Here is a 19306-nt window from a genome sequence, read left to right as displayed (position 1 = left end):
TAGACTCCATGTTCTAAAACCCATATATGCCCCATATGCAATCCAACTGCCCATAGGTTTTGACAAGCATACCTGCTTCTTATAGTTTGCATGTGGTAACTTGTGTCCTTTGGTAGTGAAGCCTGTGAAGTTCACAAATTTCTCAGGCTTCTCCTTTGAAATATATATTTATTACACTAATAGGAATATAAGGTATATTACGTTGAAGGCGTTAAAAAATCAACTTCCTGCAGGTGCAAAAACTGAAGAAAGAGCTGGTAAATGCTCAAAAATCTAGAAAAGCGGCTTCTGCTTCTCTCAGGATGGCTCTACAGAAAGCTGCACAACTTCGATTGATGGAGAAAGAAAAGAACAAAAGTCCTTCTTGTGCTATGCGTATCTCTTTGCAAATTAATAAAGTGGTTTGGAGCATGCTTGTGGATGGTAAATCATTTGCTGAAGCTGAGATAAATGACATGGTGAGTCTCTACATTGGCTTCAGTGCTTTTGGTTTTATCCTTGCTTGTATAAATTTCTGTAGAGAGTTCCTGTTTAGGGTAAAACCAGTTGACGGATAATGATTATCAGTAGGATCATAGATCAAACTAACTGGCTGCAATATTCCTGACAGTCTCCCAGGAAATAAATAACACATACATGTATTGCTGATATGTAGGTGTGCGATGTTAAGAGTTTATGCGTTTTGTTTATCCTGTCTCATTGTGATCTCGTTCTGGTTCTTGTACCGCCATATTTCCTCAAACAAAAAGAAGAAGAGATGAAAAGAAAAACAAGAGCTCGAATTGTTAGCACTCGAAAGGTCTACACAGTTACATAATTACAACTTTTCATTTATTTTGAGGGATTAAAAGTTGAAAATAATAAGGTAATATTCCCTAAATTGAAGAACTTTGTTGCAGGGCTTTTACCTTCTTGAAATAGTTCAGTTGTAAATCCAAAAATTTTGTATCTCACTAATTGGGTGTCGTCATTCAAAGCTTTTTATTCAGTGCCAGACTTAGGGTTTATCAGATATTGCATTGCATTTTAGATGGAAATAGATTCCAATACCACAGTGTGCAACTTTTCTCTACAGTTTTATCTAGACAATTACATGATAAAAACTGAAGTGGTGTTCATGAAATTCAATACAGGACCCTGACACTTGAACTTTAAATTACTGTGTCCTTTATGCAATCCCTGAGGTGTTTAAACAGTTATCTTGCAACCAGAAACTGTTTCATTGTTGATGAACTGCGAGCATCATGTCAGAGGTGTTCAATTAATAAGATATCCTGGGACCAGAAAAAACTGTCATTGTTTTAGAACTTCCTCTATCCTCCTTAATGCTCCTACACTTTTTTTTTGCAGACGTTAATTTATCACCTTTGAAATTGGGATCTCTTGAATCAGAAGGAAAGGAATATAATCTGCTGTTGTTTTATGCAGATATATGATTTTGACCGTGACTACAAAGATGTTGGGGTTGCTAAGTTCACGACGAAGTACTTTGTTGTGAGAAACTGCTTACCAAATGCCAAGTCTGATATGCTTCTATCAGCATGGAACGCTCCTGCTGAATGGGGAAAGTATGCAATAATTTCAGTTTATTTCCTGCTCTGTGTATTGCTTATCTACACTGTATAGTGCTTATCTACACTGTATAGTGCTTGCTTATGTTTCCATTTTGTATGGGTTGGTACCATGGTGGAATGACAAAGGATAGGCTATATTAAAATTCACTTCAGCTTATGATTTGGTTGTAGGTAAGACATATTTTAAGAAGGGGGATCTCTCCGAATTACTTGTAAGAGTGGGGGTAACCACAGGCAAATAAAATTTATCCTTATAAGAAGACGAGATAGAAATACATGCAAGGACTATAAGGTTATCTCTGGAGAAGCGATGACCACCCAACGTAGGTGAGTAGCCTTAGATGTAAAACTTAGGAGTAGAGTGAGAAAGGTGATGACTTGCAAACGAACGCGAATTAGTGGTGGGCATTAAGGAGTGCTAACCAAGTAGTGTTTCAAGAAGAAATTACGGGAGAAAGGAGAGGGAGGAGACACAAACATCCTAACGAAGGAATTGCTGGGTTGCATTAAAAACATAGCAACTGAAGTATTAGGTGTGTTTAAAGGTCTAAGACCTCAACCATAGGAATCCTGATGGTGGAATGAGGAGGTACATGAGTTATTAAAGCTAAAGTTAAGTGTTATAGGAAGTTGTTAAAAGCAGAGGATGAAGAAGCTTTTGAAGAATATATAATAGAGCTAAGAGAGCTTTTAGTAAATCCCAGTGGGAAGCTCTTTGATTGCTCAATTAGCAATCATGTGTCATTTGGAAAGAGAGAAATAGGGAGGGATTTTGATGGGGCGGAGCAAGATTTTGTAAAATTGCAAAGAAGTGTTGTCTCTAGTTACTTTTAGATGTACTTATGAGGTCCCTATTTGTATGCAAGATTGGATCTCCATTGTTGAGTGCTACATCTTGTTGTAGGTTCTCTTTGTCTTGTAAATGGCTTATATACGGGGCTCCAATTTGTTAATAAGATTGTTTTACCTTATAAAAAAAGGATTAAAACAGGATGATTGAAATGGAGAAGTGATACTGAGATGTTATGTGCTAGACAGATACCTACATAGTGAAAGATAAGTTCCCTAAAACAACTAAAACCGGCAATTTTATATGGTAGTGAATGTTTGGCTGCAAAACTCCAACATATCCATAAGATGAATGTTGCAGAGATGCGGATGCTAAGATGGATTGCGGTCATACCAGTTAGATAATATTGAAAATGACAACATTCACCATAGGTGCAAGTACCAGGGGGGAAATGTTCTAATCCATAGTTTAACAATTGACTTAAGCATGATCATTGAATATTTGTTATTGTCACGTTTGTTATTCACTTCTTAAACTTCAGTAGCTAGTTGATTTGGTGCCATATCTTACCATATGTTCATACGGATTATATGTTTTTAGGGAATGCTAATAATATGTGGCTTTTAGATGTTGCAAGTATTCTTGAAACCACAATTTGCTTGGATCTGTACTGTTGATTCCTGACCATATAGCTTCACTTTTCATGTTTACAGAAAAGTGATGCTTCGCGTGGATGCTAAGCAGGGAGCTCCAAAAGATGGAAACTATCCTCTAGAACTATTCCAGGTAGTAATGCGTAGAATTTTTAACATCTATTTTTAGGCTAACTTGTCATACTCTGGAACTTTACACTTCTGTGGTGTTCGTCATGGCATTTATCACACTGAGTAACATGCCAAACTTTTCTCCTGGCTGTCAAGTGGGACATTAAACCTTTCTCAAATTTTGGCTTCTTTTATATAATACGATAACCTGTTTAGATTCTTCCGTTGCACAGGTGGAGATTTACCCCTTAAAGATACATTTGACTGAGACTATGTATAGAATGATGTGGGAGTACTTTTTTCCAGAAGAAGAACAAGACTCCCAGCGCAGGCAGGTGCGTGTAATGTCCATGTATCAGAAATGTGTTGCTGATAAGTTTTTCCTCAGGTGAAGATTAACGAATTTACAAAAGATTAACGAATTTACAAGATACTGTTGCTACATGTTTTTGTGCCTACAGGAAGTTTGGAAGTTCTCCACTACTGCTGGTTCCAGGCGTACACGGAAAGGTGCATCAATACAGGAAGCACCAATGTCAAGTACCCATCTAACAAAAGATCCTCAGGTCTCCACCAAATCAAGCAATTCTGCATTACCAGTTACATCGGCAAATCAGTTATCCTCTTCTGCTGATTTCTCCCAAGTGAGTGCCTAATCCTTGGTTGATTGTTGGTTGCTTCTTAGCTGGGGGATAGGTGAAGAGTGGTTTCTACTTCTTTCGATGTAAAGTTTATCTTACAGATCGGCAAATACTTCAGTATTTATGCTTAATCTGATTTTCTTTGTGTCATTATTCTGACATATTTATTTCTTATTAATAAGCATGAATTTCACTTGCCTGAACATTGCAGATGTCAAAGTTGCAGAACTTAAAAGCTAATATTGTTTGTGGTTCAACCCCTGAGCTAAGACGAACATCATCCTTTGATAGAATATTGGAAGAAAAGGTAGCTGAATCTGTTGCTGATGAACTTATGCTGCAGATGCACTCCTCAAGTGCTACTTCTTCAACAAGTGGGCCATTTGCTGGTATTGAGCAGCCAGATGAAGGTAACAGAAACAGATCCAAAGAATCAAAACTAATCAAATCTGGCCGCTCCTCTCATGAAGAGAAAAAGGTGGGTAAGGCGCAGGATGAGAAAAAATCTAGGCCTCGTAGAATGAGAGAATTTCACAATATCAAGATTAGCCAGGTCAGTTCATTATGTGAGTTAATAACTAATTGTAGTTTCGTCAGTTTTTCTGTTTTGGAACTAATACATGTTCAATATGCATGGGCTAGGTTGAGTTACTTGTTACATATGAAGGATTAAGATTTGCTGTGAGTGATTTGAGATTGCTGATGGATACATTCCATCGTGTTGAATTTACGGGAACCTGGCGGAGGCTATTCTCAAGAGTCAAGAAGCACATCATCTGGGGAGTCCTAAAATCTGTGACAGGAATGCAGGGAAAGAAGTTTAAAGATAAAGCACATAGTCATAAGGAAACTTGTGCTCCTGGCGTTCCTGATATTGATCTTAATCTCAGTGATAGTGATGGTGGTTCAGCTGGAAAATCCGAGCAAAATCCTTTATCCTGGCCTAAGCGTCCCGCTGAGGGTGCAGGTGATGGTTTTGTCACCTCTATAAAAGGCCTTTTCAATTCACAGCGTCGGAAGGCCAAGGCTTTCGTGCTTCGAACAATGAGGGGTGAAGCAGAAAATGAGATTACTGGTGATTGGAGTGAAAGTGAGGGAGATTTCTCTCCATTTGCTAGACAACTAACCATAACAAAAGCCAAGAAGCTGATTAGACGGCATACAAAGAAGTTCCGTTCAAGAGCACCAAAAGGTTGGTGAAGCTTTTTCGATGTTGAAATTATCCCGTTCTTTCTTTTGGAGTCCTATTATTTTCCTCTTGAGAAGACCTAATTCGGATGCCATTCTTCCCTCTCTCTGGAGCCAGCAGAATCCAGCATTAATAGTTTGTTCAAAACACACAATTTTATGATGTGTAGGTTGCTTAGTCACAGTTGATATTACAGTCCCTAGTTCGGGCTGACAGTGTGGTCCGTTACTTTTTAAACTACACTTTGAAGTATAATTTTTGAGTCCCAATCTGTATTTGGTATCTATTAAAAGATTGTTACTGACACAAGACCTTTCCAGGTTTATCTTCTCAACAAAGAGAATCACTTCCTTCGTCACCAAGAGAGACCACCCCATTTGAAAGTGATTCATCTAGTGAATCTTCGCCTTATGAGGATTTCCACGAGTAGATGAGCTTGAAGACATTGAAACGACGTGTGTTATGGGATCCAAAATGGACTGGAGCAATCCTTGGTCATATATAATAGTCCGGTATGACAGCAATTCCAATTGATTAGGATTTGGTGACATCCTTGTCTCCTACTTAGACAGTATGAGATGCTCTTCCAAAATCCTTTGGCAAGAATTGCGAGAAAATGCTGAAAGAAGTCTACAATTAATAACATTTCATTGCCTTCTTAGAGCTCTGGACTTATCCTGGAAATCGAGCAAAGGTGAGTCCCTGTTGTTGCAGTCAATTCTTTTCTTCTTTATCCTTGTATTTATTGTATTACCCACTACAAACAACATTAGGACTTGTAAAAGTCCATAAGTTTTGTAACTACATATCTATCTTTAGCGAGAGAGAAAAGGTTTATAGTTTCTACTACATGTACAGTAGACACAGAGTAGAATTAGAATGTGTTCCCTGAAAAAGAAAAATCTGGATTGTAACAGTGAGGAGATAAAATGGAAACGGAAGTCCCAACTCTTCAGTCTCATTATCAAAGTAAAGAAATAGTGCATTATTTCTACTCTGCCTGTGCTTGCTTCTATTTTCTATTGACTTTTGATGTACTGATTCAAGTTCTTCATATAGAGTCAAAAGAAAATAATGTTAGTACAAGCTATCAGTTATGTTTTAACATAAAACATGTTGAACACCACTTTGATGTTAGAGAGAATTGGATCGTACATTGTGGTTACAGCTTTTAAGAAACTATTACCTCTAAATATGGCAAAACAATAATAATTTGGTCTGTGCAAAATCATGTGATTGAGGTAGTTTCTTGATGTGAGGTTACCATGTTTAGATTGATTTTTCTGCCATGTAATTTTGACATTACTATCTTCATTCTTCAAAAAGGTACTTATCAATTGTGATTTTGCACCGTCAAGTGAAAATCCTTTACCATCACTTTTCTGTTTTGTTCTAGCTCTATGCTCCACCGGTTATAATCGTTTCTTTATTTGCATGTCTACCTCTAGATGAATTTCTTCTCCTTTATCTGAATATCTACCTCTAGATAGTTTTCTTCTTGTTATTTGTTACAGTTACGATAAAAACAATACTTTGTTTGCTCTGTAATTCTGTGGGCTGATATTCTTCTACTTTTGAGTTTCCATCAGTCTGCCCTTGGCATGAACAATCCGGTGATCAAAAGGTCACAATTCTGCATTTAAAAGAAAATATTTTGTCACGTTTGTTCACTTGGGTTCTTTTGGTAAGGCATAGTTGATTCTCTTCCAGCAGGGGATACTCAAGTTAGATACAAAGTTTAGAAACAAAGATCAGCTCACCATTTTTCATCGTGAAACATGGTGTTACTGAAAATCCTTTTGTCATCCACTGAACAAAATTCGTGCGAAAAGAAGTCATTGGGAATGTTCTTAATGCAATCGTCAATTTTGTCTCGGCAGAATTTGAATCCCCATGTATACACAATGTAAGCTTATAATGATCTTCAGATCGTCCAGGTTTACCATTTGCTGAGTAAAAGGTTGACAAGATTAAATCTTTTTGTTTCTTTTTTTAAAAAAAGAGGAGCCAAATCCATATTTTTATTGATAATTTTGACTTAAAAGAGGCATGATGGTACCTGAAAGTTAAGAGTGAAGGAGCACACATATTTATACCAAAACTGCGATAATGCCTTTCAACGTAGGCCACTTCGACATCAATGCTTATTTTTTAGGGAAACTTACATAAATATACTAAAGAATAAAAAAAATATTTGTCATTTATAATAATATTTTTTTTTTGTTTGATTACTTTTAATTCATTTATAATACAAGTTCAATACATATTACAATAACAATTTATTATTCACATATAATACAAATTTTAATAATGAATAATACATTTAACACATTTTAGTACACTTTTAATAAAATGTGATCATTTTTTACCAAACAAATATGATATATTTCAAAAAATAATTATAATTCATATATATTGCATACATAATTCACTTTTAATACATATTACAGATTTAATAAAGTATTGCTATAAATGATAATAAACAAAAAATATCGATAAAATCAGTAATTATTTTTTGAAATATATTGATTTATGTAATTTTTTCTTATTTTTGAAAAAAGTGTCGGGAGAAATGATACTCTACAATTAGAAGATAGCACTATACTCTACTATAAAATATTTTATTCTTTTCTAAAGTTACCACATGTTAATTAATTAAGGTTAAATAAAATAAACTATCAAATTAAACACATGACATACATGTATTGGATTGTTGTGAACACCTGATAAGGATAAGTTTTATCCAATATTTATTATTTATAAAAAGGGGAGTATAAGTGCGTGTTCTACTTGCATACGTCCAACGTCCCTCCATGAGTTTCCATTTTAGTTCAAGTCTCTCTGTTAATCATTTGCTGCAAACTGTTACTAAACTATTTCTTAAATTAAAGAAAATAAATTCCTAATAGCAACTGCAAATTCCGTGAAGAAAAAAATGAGCAAACAACCGCTGAAGTCCATCAGAGAAAAATTGACGGTCACACATCCTACCTCTGACAACCACTTTTGGCATATAAAACTATTGAGTAATCCCTTTAGGTCTTTTAGCTTAAAAAAGGTGTCTAGTTAATTGATATTTGTACAAAATTCAGCATTAATTGTAAGTATTTGGTTAGTCATTTTCTATGTTTACACAGATAAGTAAAATCCATTTTGTATGGGGCGTAATAATGGTATAAAAAACCTGGGTCAAAATCATGCTCATCCACAGAGAAGCTGGAAACGCAAACACACCTTATTAGTATTAAGCAAGCTGTTACAATATATACAGCACATATATACACAAACCACCAACTAGCTTGCAATGAACAGGACACAGTTAATCACTTTGTATGGATTGGTTAGGCACCAATAATATTTACTTACTCATCTACAGGCATCAAATTTCACACATCAACAGCAACCATCCCAAATTTAACAGGGTCAGTTTGAAATAGTAGCGTCTCTCCAGAAAGGAAATGTTAACTTCAAGTGGGTATGTTACAACAACAATTTACAGGCAGTCAACCTGTGCATGGTTTAAAATGTTAGCAAACCAGAGACACTGTTCAGCTAATGGGGTCTTTAAGAATCAAAACTTACTAGTCAAAGTTCGCAGGAATGACGAGCTCAGTTTTGGAAGCATGTCCAAAATCAACTACAGTTTCCTGCGGACATAAAAAGTGACAAAAATGCATTATATAGATACTAAACCGATCCAAAAAGTCTCTCGTGAATAAATATATTAAGAACTTTAATAGTGAAAAAAATAAATCATGAACTACTCCCACCTGCTCAACAAGATTGTTCGAAGAACTAATGATACCCGCAGGAATATCATTTGCAAGATTGCTACCAGAGCTGAATAGATTCTGAACCAAAACAGTAAAGTTTCCATAAAGTAAATGTTATATCGTGAAGTTTCTATATACACAAGAAAATGTTATCGTCTTCAAAAAAAAAAAAAAACAGAAGACTGAAAATAACACTGCTACAGTGTCCAGTTTTTATTGCACTTGGTTCAACAGAATTATAACTAAATAAACTTGTTAAGTTCTTGGGCCTGCACCTCATAAAGTGAGTCCATTCTTTCTCGTTCACGCTGTATTTTAATCATTATAGTTTTGTGTTATTTCGATTAGATTTTAATGTGTACTACAATATAACCTTATGAGGAAGCATTTCGATCTTACTATTGAAAAGTGTGCTACAATATAACATACGAGGAAATATTTTTGATTATTGATACACAGCGTCACAAAACCAAAGCATACCTTTTCCACATCAGCACAATGATCAAGGGATCCTTCAGCAAATGCCTTCACGGGATTGTTAGGAGTTCCCTGCATGTAACATAAGATGCCTGAGAGATGATTAAGCTCATATTTTTTGGAGTATTTTGTAATAAAGTGCCTCCATATATGTCCATCCTGGCAATAGAGAAGATTCCACCTTCAAAATTGGACAATGCAAAATTTTGATCTTCTCATATATCAAGAACACTAAGATGAATGGATAAGTTGAAAATTTTCAGGTCCTTTTTGGTTAAGGAGAAATAGCATGTATACAGAGAAATAACAGGATACTATATATAAAGCAAAGAGGATTAAGTTCTTCAGACCACTAACAGATTTCTCATTCTTGCTGATGAAACATACCAGTTCGTTTGGTTCAACAGAAATTTTCCTCCCTGCCTTGCTTAGATCTCTCAATGTTCCCTATACATCCAACAATACGGAGCCATTAAGAACTTGAAAGATAAGTCCAATAGAATGCACAAATATTGGTTAAAAGAAATAGAATGAACAGATCAGGTGACATGATTTGGCAAAGCAAAATCTATTTTGGAAATTGGTGCAATTTTAGAGAGCAGACCCAGAACAAAGGTGATTGCAAGTTTATTGAAACCTCTCTCTCCCAAAAGAAATGAGAGGATAACCCATCAAGTGGAGTATCAAGAAGAGGTGGGGGTGGGAGAAAGATGAACAGAAAGCAGGAATTCTGTCACGTGAAAAACTTCTTGACAATTAAAAGACAGAAAAAGAGAAGGATGTCTTGCGTACCTTGTTTGCCCACTTAAGTCCACATGCATTGCAGAGTGTCCTTGGTCCATCTGGCCCACGACGCATCGCTGGCGTACAATTTTCACTCACACCACAATGGTGACACTTTCCAGGACTAATAATCCAAAAAAGAAATCAAGCAGGAAAAAACATTGGTCTTTAGCTGTTATGGAAGAAGCAGTTGCAGTTACTAGAGGCTGAAGCACTAAAAATGAGAAAAAATGTTAACTCACATAGTTAGAGAATGTTGTGTGCCATCTCCTTCAAGGCTACTCTTGGCTGAATCGCAGCTAGAAGATCCAGAACTTGATTTCAAAGATGCAAATTGACCATTTTTCCTATGCATCCTAATATACACGTGGTCAAGTAAGTTCATTACTCAAAACCTCGATATCTGTATCAGAAAATGTTTCTAATTAAATTTAGAAAATTAGTTGCATATTTTTCCAGAATCCTATTTCATTTTTTTTTGGGTGGGTGGGGGTGAGAAAAAAAGAAGTTATATTTTCAGTCCTTATTACCTGATATTACAAATGTAAGGACTGATGATATTGCAAGTACATTATTAGGTGAATTCCATCAAAGAAGTAATATCATGTTATATTTGCCAGAAAATGACATTGATACCATGGTACTAACACTTGAATATGAAAGGGTTTGTTGAATGAATATCAAAGAAAGCACGCTAATAGCAATTTCTATTACCAATGTCATCTTTTACTCATTTGTTTGTAAGGGACAATTTGACATTATCAAATATCATTACCAGCTAAAGTCTCTAAGAAAACCAAAAAAAATGGAAAGAAGACATATCATTTTACCTTTGAGCAACCTCTTTCCTGACACTGTATCTAATTTTCTTGTCAAAACATCTCTCCTTTCGCTTCTCTCGGAACCTAACCAAGGAGGCAAATCTTTTCGAAAGATTAGCTTGCTTTGGCAAATCCTCAACCTAAAAATAATACTGGTCATCCAAGAGTGTCATCAAACTATGTAGTGCAAGTTGTAGAATTTATATAGAATACCTTGTTGTCGAATGGAAGTTCAACAGTGGGCACAGCAGTAGGAATGTCACATCCCTCCAATAGTAAGAGCACTGCTTGCACCTGTTTTTACCAAAAGTAAGCCAGAGTCAATCAATAACAACACATAATTGACAAACAACAGTAACAACTCTGTCCAAATACAAAAAAAGAACCATGATTCATATGACATAGAAAACACAAGCAAAAAAACCATACCATGTAAGATGGAGACAGCATCATATTTAATTAAACATGTCTCTGGATGAGAAGCACCATTATAAAAATGAAACCCCAATATTTCTCAGCTATTTCTGATTCTTTCTACGGGATCTGAGAAGCTGTCTAGAGGTGTATCACAGGAAAGCAGCTGTTTCTAACTTTATATACAAAGAAAGAAGGTGCAATGACACATAAAATTCCCAACTATATTCTCAAGATTTATTTATTTTTGGAGTAAACTAATATCTAGTAAACGGGCACAGAGAAGGAAATTCTCAGCCAAGTTACTATGTCCAAATTAATTCTAGGATGTAGAGTGTACAGTTAGCCAGACACCATTTCTATAAATTCTTCCATTCCTTCGTTGGACTGGCAAGGGGCAACGGACTAAAGGAGGATGGGAGCTTCCAAGAATCACAAATTCCATTAGAATTATGATGGAAATGAACTTTTTTCACTAATAGGCCGCTTTTAAGAGATGGATCGAACAAAAAATCAGAACTGGAAGAGCAATAAACGACCAAGTAACAATTTACTCATATGCCTCATCAAGAAGCCCGTGATATGCAAGAAAAATATGTATAATTTTAAGGTAGAGAATTAAAGACAAAATATGTTCTCCTGGAGAGGGTGGCTGATGTTGAGGCATGCAAGATCCAAGGTTTGACTCCCAGCTACAACACTTGAGTAAAAGTTGTACTCATGTGCTGTAGTAGGCTGTTTGGTGGTTTAATTTAGGTACTAACTTGATCCGAAAATAAAAGATAAGACATACATATTAAAAATTTTCCCAAATCATTCTTTAATCCTGTTTGAACAATGTACGATACTTCAACTAATCAATAAATAGCAGTACTACAACAATGACAAAATTCGCTGAGGAAAAAATATGTAGAGTTACCATCATGTCAATAGCTAAGAGTATACTCAAAATTCACTACATTTGCACACAACAATGTATTGTATTTACAAAAAAGGATGACGCAAAACACTTCGTTTAGATAGTTGTTACATATTACTTCACAGTGTATCGTATAGTATTGAACTGTATTACTTTGATGAAATACGAAGTTTGAATAAATTGTATCATTTTCCATTGTAATGTCACAACACATCAACAATTTAAAGTACAAATTTACAAGAAAAATTGGTACAGGTAGAGCTATTATAAAGGGTAGAGTACACTAAATCGGTTGTTACCTGAAATGATATGAAATTTTTCGTTGCGATGATTTAACATTAAGATACAATAACATTTAAACAACAATCAATAGGAACATTGTATTTACACTAAAAACACAATAAAATAGGTAAAGCACCCAATCTATGATTCGATAGGAAGTTCCAAAAACAGGAAGAAAAGAAAAAGCGCAACTAAATATCTATCTAAAAATAGAAACTACCTTATCAGGAGTGACTGCAGGAAAAACATAGACTTCACCTTCAAAAGCAAGAGTAAGCTCACTTGTTCTAGAAACTTCCACAACTCCACCTCCGCACAACTGTTGGCTCTGTCCTCCATATTGATGGTGATTCAATACCTTCATGCTTACATCCTCCGCCTCATCCATAGTCTCTTCCCCTCCATCATCCTCGTATGCGCTATCTTCATCGCCCTCCTCCTCCTCCTCTTCTTCCTCCTCCACCATCCGTAGAGACTGCAGCGGCGCGTGATCCTCAAACGGACGCGCCTGCAATGGCCGTGGATTCTCCGCCATCATGATACTCTTATCTACTATATAAACACCATGAAATCGTTAACCTAATCCTTCAAAATCACGCTAAATTTCACAACAAAAATCACTTTACACAATCAAAAAAATATCCAAATTTCTTCGTTTTTAAAGCAAAATATGAACTCCTAAGTTGAATTGCGATGAATTTCTCCTTCGAATTTCATGATCAAATTTAGATACAGAGAGTTTTGTTTGATCTTTAAGAGAGACGGAGAATGGTGATAACAAGGATGACGAGGAAAGTGTGAAGGAGACAAAAGTCCTTTTAATAAAAACACACCTTGAAAATGGTTAAATTTACAGCTTCTGCCATTGGTACTTCTAAAATTAATATGGATTGTAATATGGAGAAAATTCTATTAATTGCATATTTTTGCACAAATTTAAATTTAATTAAAGCTCTAATATGATTCTAAACTTCGAATAAGAATCCGTAGAAAATTTCAGATTATATTTTAGTGGATAATATATTATAGGACTATGGAGAAAATCTTGGATTAGATTTGGAAGCATAAGTTGCTACTTGATTAAATTAGGTATGGGAAAGTGGTCGGGTCTCATGATTATTATTTTTTTGTGGAAAATATAATACTCTATGTTATCCAAGTCTATGCTAAACAATAATAATTGACTAATTTTAATGATAATTAATGATTACGTGTGTTTTTATATGTGAATGTAGTTTAATTAGTTTTTTTTCTGTGTGAAGAGGGACCTACACGGATTTGAACTTCCACTTCAGCCACTAGAATGAAGTTGTAAGCAACTCTCTGACTAAATTATACGTAAAATAATTGACTACTTCAATGATAATTAATGATTACGTGTGTTTTTGTGTGTGGATGTATTTGTAATTAGCTTCTTCTTTTTTTCTGTGTGAAGAGGGATCTACACGGATTTGAACTTCCACTTCAGCTACTAGAATGAAGTTATGACAACTCTCCGATCGAACTATAAGTAAAAAGTAGAAAGATAAAAATAAATGTAACATGTCCGTACCAAACTAATCGATTAATGAAGCATGCCATAAATCAAAGATCTTTCACTTAAAATAACTCTGATTAATTAATTTGTTGTGTTTGCATATAATGATACTGTGTTTTTTACTTGCTTCTCTACTTTTTTTAGAGGGTAATGACCAAAGAGAATGCAAACCCCATATTGTTGAAAATAAAATAAACATACTGTATCATTTCCAATATCTCCCTGCTGTCTTCATCCAACATACTTCTACTAATATGCCTAAATATATTGATTTTGATTTTAACACATTGTCTAGCATTATGTAAAGTAGTCATCCTAATGCAATAATCAAATTTCACAACTTGAACTAATGACCTGTAGGTCGCAGAAAATTTTATTGTTGTTTCAAGGCTCCCCTCAAGAGGGAGCTGAGGATCGAAAATAAAATGTACTTCAGTCATCACATGTGAAAGTATAGATAATATGATCATTCTTCATTATGATTATCCAAAGAGGCAAAGTTCGATATACCAAAGGTTCAAACATGTCTGGTTTAAGTCAATACGAAGCTTAATCTAGATGTTGGATTTGTCAAAAGATCAAATTATGAATTAAAAAATACTGCTTAACATATCAGGTCTTGATTGCAAAACTGCAAATTCCTATAGAACTTCAACACCCGTAAATACAAGTGGCATGAGAGAGATCCTTAGCTTTCACGAACAAATTTTAGCTAAGCTGTTAATCTGTCAATATGAAGTTCAAAAGAAAAGAACAAAATTTGTGATAGTTCTCAATCGTTTCATCAAGTTGTTGAGAAAGTTTTAGTGATGAAATGTACCTGTAGTATGTATATATAATCTTTCAGTTGGATGAGAAGAAGATATGTTGATACAGTATGGCTTTCTTTCTAAGGCATCAAGATCACTGGCAGACTGATGAAGAAACTTGATAAGAGGCGGAACATTGAGGAGCTTCATAGTTGGTTTCGTTGCAATCTTCATTCTACGTGGATTAAGAAGTCGGCCGGGTAAAAGACCTTTAGAAAGATTCAATTCTTACACCAACATATAGGATTGCTATTCAGCAATAAAATAAACCAATTACCTCTAGTTCGAGCTCAGTATTGTCATAGGATGCCTTATAGAGAGTCCTCATTATCCCCTGCAGAGTGATATGACAAGATGTGAAGGAATCAATACAAGAAATTGCTCCAAAGAATGCTAGAGAAGCCGTGTACCAAACATAGGAAAGGCGGGTTAAAGTAAAATCAAATAGGAGAGCAAACATTCTATGGTAATTTGTAATGATTGGTATTGGAAGACAAGCACTTTGTAGTTCCTAGTCCTACAATGTATGGACACCATTCTTTCCATACAGACCAAAATGTAAGTGATTTAACATAATGTATGGTTGTTCAGATGTATAAAGGTGAAAATATATTAAAAAGAAAAGAACATCTATCCTGTGAGTGAATAATTGATGCTGAACATGCCAACCTTATTTGCCCAAGTGAGGCCACATGCATTGCAAAGATTCCTTTGGCCATCAGGACCACGCCTCATCATAGGGGTGGCCTTTGAACTAGTTCCGCAATGGATGCACCTAGGAAATGAGATAACATCAACATCAGCAAAATATTTCTTGCATACGTTTTGAAAACGAACCAAACCATACAAATCAACTAATTTTTAGAAGAGATTATTCTTCAAGAAAAAAAGCAGAAGTATTGCTCATATTTAAAAACATACCGAGTTTCTTCTGAAGGGATGTTCTCCTGTTTTGGTCCATTCGAACCTTTTCGAGCAAATAGGCCATTCTTACGCTTCATTCTGATTAGTTATAAATGTGAATAATAAGCAGAAGAAATCAAAAACTGGAATACAAGAACAAGAAACTGTGGAAGGTGGCAGATATGTGTGTGTGGGCGTGCAAGAGCTGTTGTCATTTAGTAAATGTTTTGCATTCGTATTGCAGCATTTGAATTCTTAGAACAATAAATTCTTGCACATCATTTTTCATACTAGAAACACACGTAATGAATGCAATGGCATATTCATCAGGAGTGTTACTTGTCAGAGTTAACTTTCTAAAGCAATTAATTTTAACGAATCCAGCGTTGTTGCAGACTGCCATTTGACTATGATTAAAGATAGTACATCTACACAATCAACACACTTCTTTACCTACAGAAGTAAATCAGTAAATTTTTCCCAGCATATTAGCCAGTTCAAATCTTTTAGGCTCGAGATGGACATCCCCACTTAATTGAATCAAGCAAAACTATCTTCTTGATTACTTATTTTCCTAACTCAAAATCAAAAGAGAAAAAGGTCTGGAATGAAGAAGTTCCCAAACATCAGATTCAGGTAATAATCAAATAGTTGTGTATTTACAGGAAACTGAATGAGAAATACAGCACGAGTTATTTTTCCGTCCAGATTAGGAGCAAAAGACAGAATCATGGTTTCCCAATAAGAAAATATGAGAAATGAGGACGATAACCACAAGCCCACATATGTTATAAGAAAAAGGGAGACATAATTAGTAATTATGGTTTCATGGAGACTAATTTAGTGATAATGGTTTCATCAAGTCATGGAGGTCAACAGAAGAACTTATCCAGCTCAAGTCAAGTAAACTTTATGTGCAAAGCTTTGAATTGTAAATGTGATTGCAATATATTCTAAAAACTTTTGGTTTTGTTGAGTAAGTTTGATCAGCCTTTGTTTTTTAAATAGCACTGGTGTCCAGGCCAAAAAATTGATCAGTCCTGATAGGGATTAATTCATAGAGCAATCTTGTGCATAAGTACATAGCAGTGCTAAAATTCTACTCTTATTGAAACAAAAAAAGAGGAGATAGAAGTTTCATTTAGGCAGTAGTAGATCAGTCAATTTACCTGAACGCAACTTCTTGGCGGATACCATATCTGATTTTCTTTTCATAGCATCTCTTTTTCCTCTTCTCATAAAATCTAATGAGGGATTCAAGTCTTTTTGGATCTGCACAGTGCACTGGATGGTCCACATAATCCTTAGGCAGAAAATTCACCACATATTACAAGAATGCAGATGCAAACCAAAAGAAGAAACTTGCATAAAAAAAGGATACCTTCTGGTTTGCACTCGACAAACCTAAAGCTTGTGTGCCTGGAGAATACTCATATCCACCCAAAAGTTTAAAAAGCGAATGGACCTATGACAATGAACCATCGTTACTCGTTAGCCTAATGCTTCACCAATCAGATTAAAGAAATATCCAGCCAAATGCAACAGTCAGTTTTCCATTCCCATTTAAAGACTAAAGCTAAAAAACAAAGCCAATATAGACATAATTAGTTAAATAACTATTGCAAGCTCATGAAGAAGTTTCTTGTTCATCCAATACCGCCCCTCTCTCAACCCCGCTCAACAACTACCACTACAACATAATCCAAACTAACTGAATTCGTCTATATGAATCATCAATATTCATCCTTCTCACTAAACCCCTAAAGATAATCCCTTTATTGCATTAAAGAAAAGAAAAGCCCTGAACCTTGAGACAATCAAGCTACAAACTAAAAGGATACGCCATAAACACCAATCATTAATCGCATGTGTTAGCTTTCTTCAATCTGAATGATCAAAATTAAACCGATTTCAACTCATTTAAGCACGCCAAACACATTAACACTAGCTCAATCCCTATGGAAAAAAGAAGAAGTATAGAAAAAAAATCCTCAAACATTACCAGGAATAAAAGAATCAATATCAATCCAACTGCACCTCAATTACAAATTAGTTGGTGTCATATATAAACTTAAGGTACATAAAACTCTTATTACAACTGGATTGATAATCATGAGATTTTAAGTTCGTGACAAAAACATACTGATTTCTTCCTCATCTTTCATAGCTTAATTAACAGCTTAGAATTAGTTGAGGTGCGCACGAGTTAGCCCAGACACCACAATTATTAAAAAAAAAGATAAAATCTTAAAGCATTTTTATACTGATCCTCAACTTATGCATGCACTTCACAAATTACACAATTAAAATAATTAAAATTGCTCACCTTTTGAGTAGTAACGCCATCAAATACATAAATTTTGCCACGAAACGATATAGTGAGTTGATCAAAATCAGTCTCTCGATTTTGCAGAGCAACGACATCAGAAGCACTACAAACTGTTTGATGAGGCATCGTGACCTTAACACTATCCACCGGACCTTCGTATCCAACCGGAAAATTTCCAACCGCCTTCTCATTTCCCGCCGGAACTTCCTCGCCGTCGCCGGAAAAGTGGATATCCACGTTCATCGCTTGCATTTGACGGTTCATTTTTTGCAACCATATTTGTGGAATCATTTACTATATAGAAATTTCGATTTCGTACTGTCATTTTTCTGCTGTATGGGAAACAGGGGAATGGAAGAAGAGAAGAAGGGTGTGAGGACTGAGGAGTGACGGAACAGAATTTGACCCTTAAAGTTGGAGATAATTACGTGATTTACCAGCTTGTTAAGAGCAGGAAAGTGGGGATATTTTTGGAATTCGCGGAGAATGGGTTAACCGGAAATTGTCGTCCGTACCGAAAATAACAGAGTGCCTTTTCGCGCTTTTTTTTTTTTTTTTATTTAGTTTTTAATTCATAATAGAATGTTCTAACGAAATAATGTAATTTTTGGATATTATTTTATAGAACATTTTAATTGAGAAGTTAATTGATCGGAACTTTGGTAATATTATTCACAAGCAGTATAGTTTATATTAGCTTATATACAGTAATGTTTTTTAGAAAAGGCGATGAAAATGTGAGTGATACGGGGTATCTATCCACTTTTAGAATCAATTCAGATTCATGCCACGTTATTAATCGAAAATTTATATATTATCTTGTGAGGAGACTAATAAGAAAATATAAAAAGGAAAAAGATGACTTACCTATAGTATTCATTGACCTTGAAATGACGTACCTAGAACAAAATATCACAGAAATCTTATGAAGATGCATAAAGGAAGAGGACAGAAACTTGGTCACTGCTGCAGGTGACCAAGGCTGCCATAATATATATATATATATATGTTGATGATGTACATGATAGAGTTTGAATACAAATTGAAAAGAGCTATTCTAATCAATAAAGGATGTTGAGTTTACATAGAAGACTTATTGTCATCTAACACCCTCCGGCAAGCACATGTCGGGTTTGGAGACAGTGAGCTTGGATCGTAGATGAGCAAAACGAGGGGAGCTTAGAGCTTTAGTGAACACATCAGCAGTTTGATCAGTGGAAGGAATGTACTTAACACAAAGCTGGCCACGAGCAACCTTTTCGCGAACAAAGTGATAATCAATTTCAATATGCTTCGACCTT

The 19306-nt window shown here is 35.2% G+C and overlaps 3 protein-coding genes across 11 annotated transcripts in view; 1 reads left to right on the top strand and 2 right to left on the bottom strand.

Moving 5' to 3' along the window:
* The window catches only part of LOC101260131 (protein SABRE), a 38059-nt gene extending 32107 nt beyond the window's left edge, over nucleotides 1–5952 (top strand). For all 4 annotated transcript variants that reach the window (XM_004237966.5, XM_069297361.1, XM_026030826.2 and 1 more), the window contains exons 15-22: nucleotides 234–458; nucleotides 1429–1568; nucleotides 3078–3150; nucleotides 3362–3463; nucleotides 3590–3772; nucleotides 3981–4322; nucleotides 4412–4961; nucleotides 5279–5952. In XM_004237966.5, the coding sequence (XP_004238014.2) occupies nucleotides 234–458; nucleotides 1429–1568; nucleotides 3078–3150; nucleotides 3362–3463; nucleotides 3590–3772; nucleotides 3981–4322; nucleotides 4412–4961; nucleotides 5279–5388 (1725 nt within the window). In that variant the 3' untranslated portion in view covers nucleotides 5389–5952. The remainder of the gene's footprint in view (nucleotides 1–233; nucleotides 459–1428; nucleotides 1569–3077; nucleotides 3151–3361; nucleotides 3464–3589; nucleotides 3773–3980; nucleotides 4323–4411; nucleotides 4962–5278) is intronic.
* A 2223-nt stretch (nucleotides 5953–8175) lies between these two features.
* Nucleotides 8176–13619, bottom strand: LOC101259837 (GATA transcription factor 19-like). Of its 5 annotated transcripts, none has more exons than XR_011220894.1 (10): nucleotides 12648–13586; nucleotides 11026–11106; nucleotides 10822–10952; nucleotides 10234–10347; nucleotides 10001–10115; nucleotides 9596–9655; nucleotides 9212–9389; nucleotides 8729–8809; nucleotides 8541–8605; nucleotides 8176–8466 (listed from the first exon to the last, which is right to left on the bottom strand). XR_011220894.1 is itself a non-coding variant. In XM_004237965.5 (10 exons), coding segments are annotated over exons 1-10 (1035 nt in total). In that variant the 5' UTR covers nucleotides 12966–13619; the 3' UTR covers nucleotides 8176–8465. The 5 variants fall into 5 exon arrangements, 4 of the variants coding, with proteins under 4 accessions (XP_004238013.2, XP_010320222.2, XP_010320223.2 ...); XM_004237965.5 differs by having other exon boundaries at nucleotides 9212–9280; nucleotides 12648–13619; XM_010321920.4 differs by having other exon boundaries at nucleotides 9212–9367.
* Nucleotides 13620–14416: 797 nt separating this feature from the next.
* On the bottom strand, nucleotides 14417–18849 carry LOC101247913 (GATA transcription factor 25). 2 transcript variants are annotated; one of them, XR_003246612.2, is made up of 8 exons: nucleotides 18003–18833; nucleotides 17058–17141; nucleotides 16846–16979; nucleotides 15695–15775; nucleotides 15443–15548; nucleotides 15051–15107; nucleotides 14785–14948; nucleotides 14417–14689 (listed from the first exon to the last, which is right to left on the bottom strand). XR_003246612.2 is itself a non-coding variant. In XM_026030825.2 (7 exons), exons 1-7 carry the CDS (start codon nucleotides 18294–18296, stop codon nucleotides 14944–14946), a joined length of 795 nt encoding a protein of 264 aa, XP_025886610.2. In that variant the 5' UTR covers nucleotides 18297–18849; the 3' UTR covers nucleotides 14791–14943. The 2 variants fall into 2 exon arrangements, 1 of the variants encoding a protein (XP_025886610.2); XM_026030825.2 differs by lacking the exon at nucleotides 14417–14689 and having other exon boundaries at nucleotides 14791–14982; nucleotides 18003–18849.
* Nucleotides 18850–19306: the final 457 nt, after the last annotated feature.

The sequence above is a fragment of the Solanum lycopersicum genome, chromosome 4 (assembly GCF_036512215.1).
Source record: "Solanum lycopersicum chromosome 4, SLM_r2.1".
NCBI classification, from domain to species: domain Eukaryota; kingdom Viridiplantae; phylum Streptophyta; class Magnoliopsida; order Solanales; family Solanaceae; genus Solanum; species Solanum lycopersicum.
Note: the sequence above shows the minus strand (reverse complement) of the source record. Positions and strands in the feature narration are given on the sequence as shown.

Excerpts from the sequence above, each read along its gene's own strand:
- LOC101259837 (XM_010321920.4), bottom strand. The coding sequence starts at position 12,965 with ATGATGGCGGAGAATCCACGGCCATTGCAGGCGCGTCCGTTTGAGGAT. Across the intron at positions 10,953-11,025 it reads AACTTCCATTCGACAACAAG|GTTGAGGATTTGCCAAAGCA; the intron begins GTATTCTATATA and ends TATTATTTTTAG. Across the intron at positions 10,348-10,821 it reads AGGAAAGAGGTTGCTCAAAG|GATGCATAGGAAAAATGGTC; the intron begins GTAAAATGATAT and ends CGTGTATATTAG.
- LOC101247913 (XM_026030825.2), bottom strand. The coding sequence starts at position 18,296 with ATGATTCCACAAATATGGTTGCAAAAAATGAACCGTCAAATGCAAGCG. Across the intron at positions 17,142-18,002 it reads ATGGCGTTACTACTCAAAAG|GTCCATTCGCTTTTTAAACT; the intron begins GTGAGCAATTTT and ends TCATTGTCATAG. Across the intron at positions 16,980-17,057 it reads TGTCGAGTGCAAACCAGAAG|GATTATGTGGACCATCCAGT; the intron begins GTATCCTTTTTT and ends TTTCTGCCTAAG.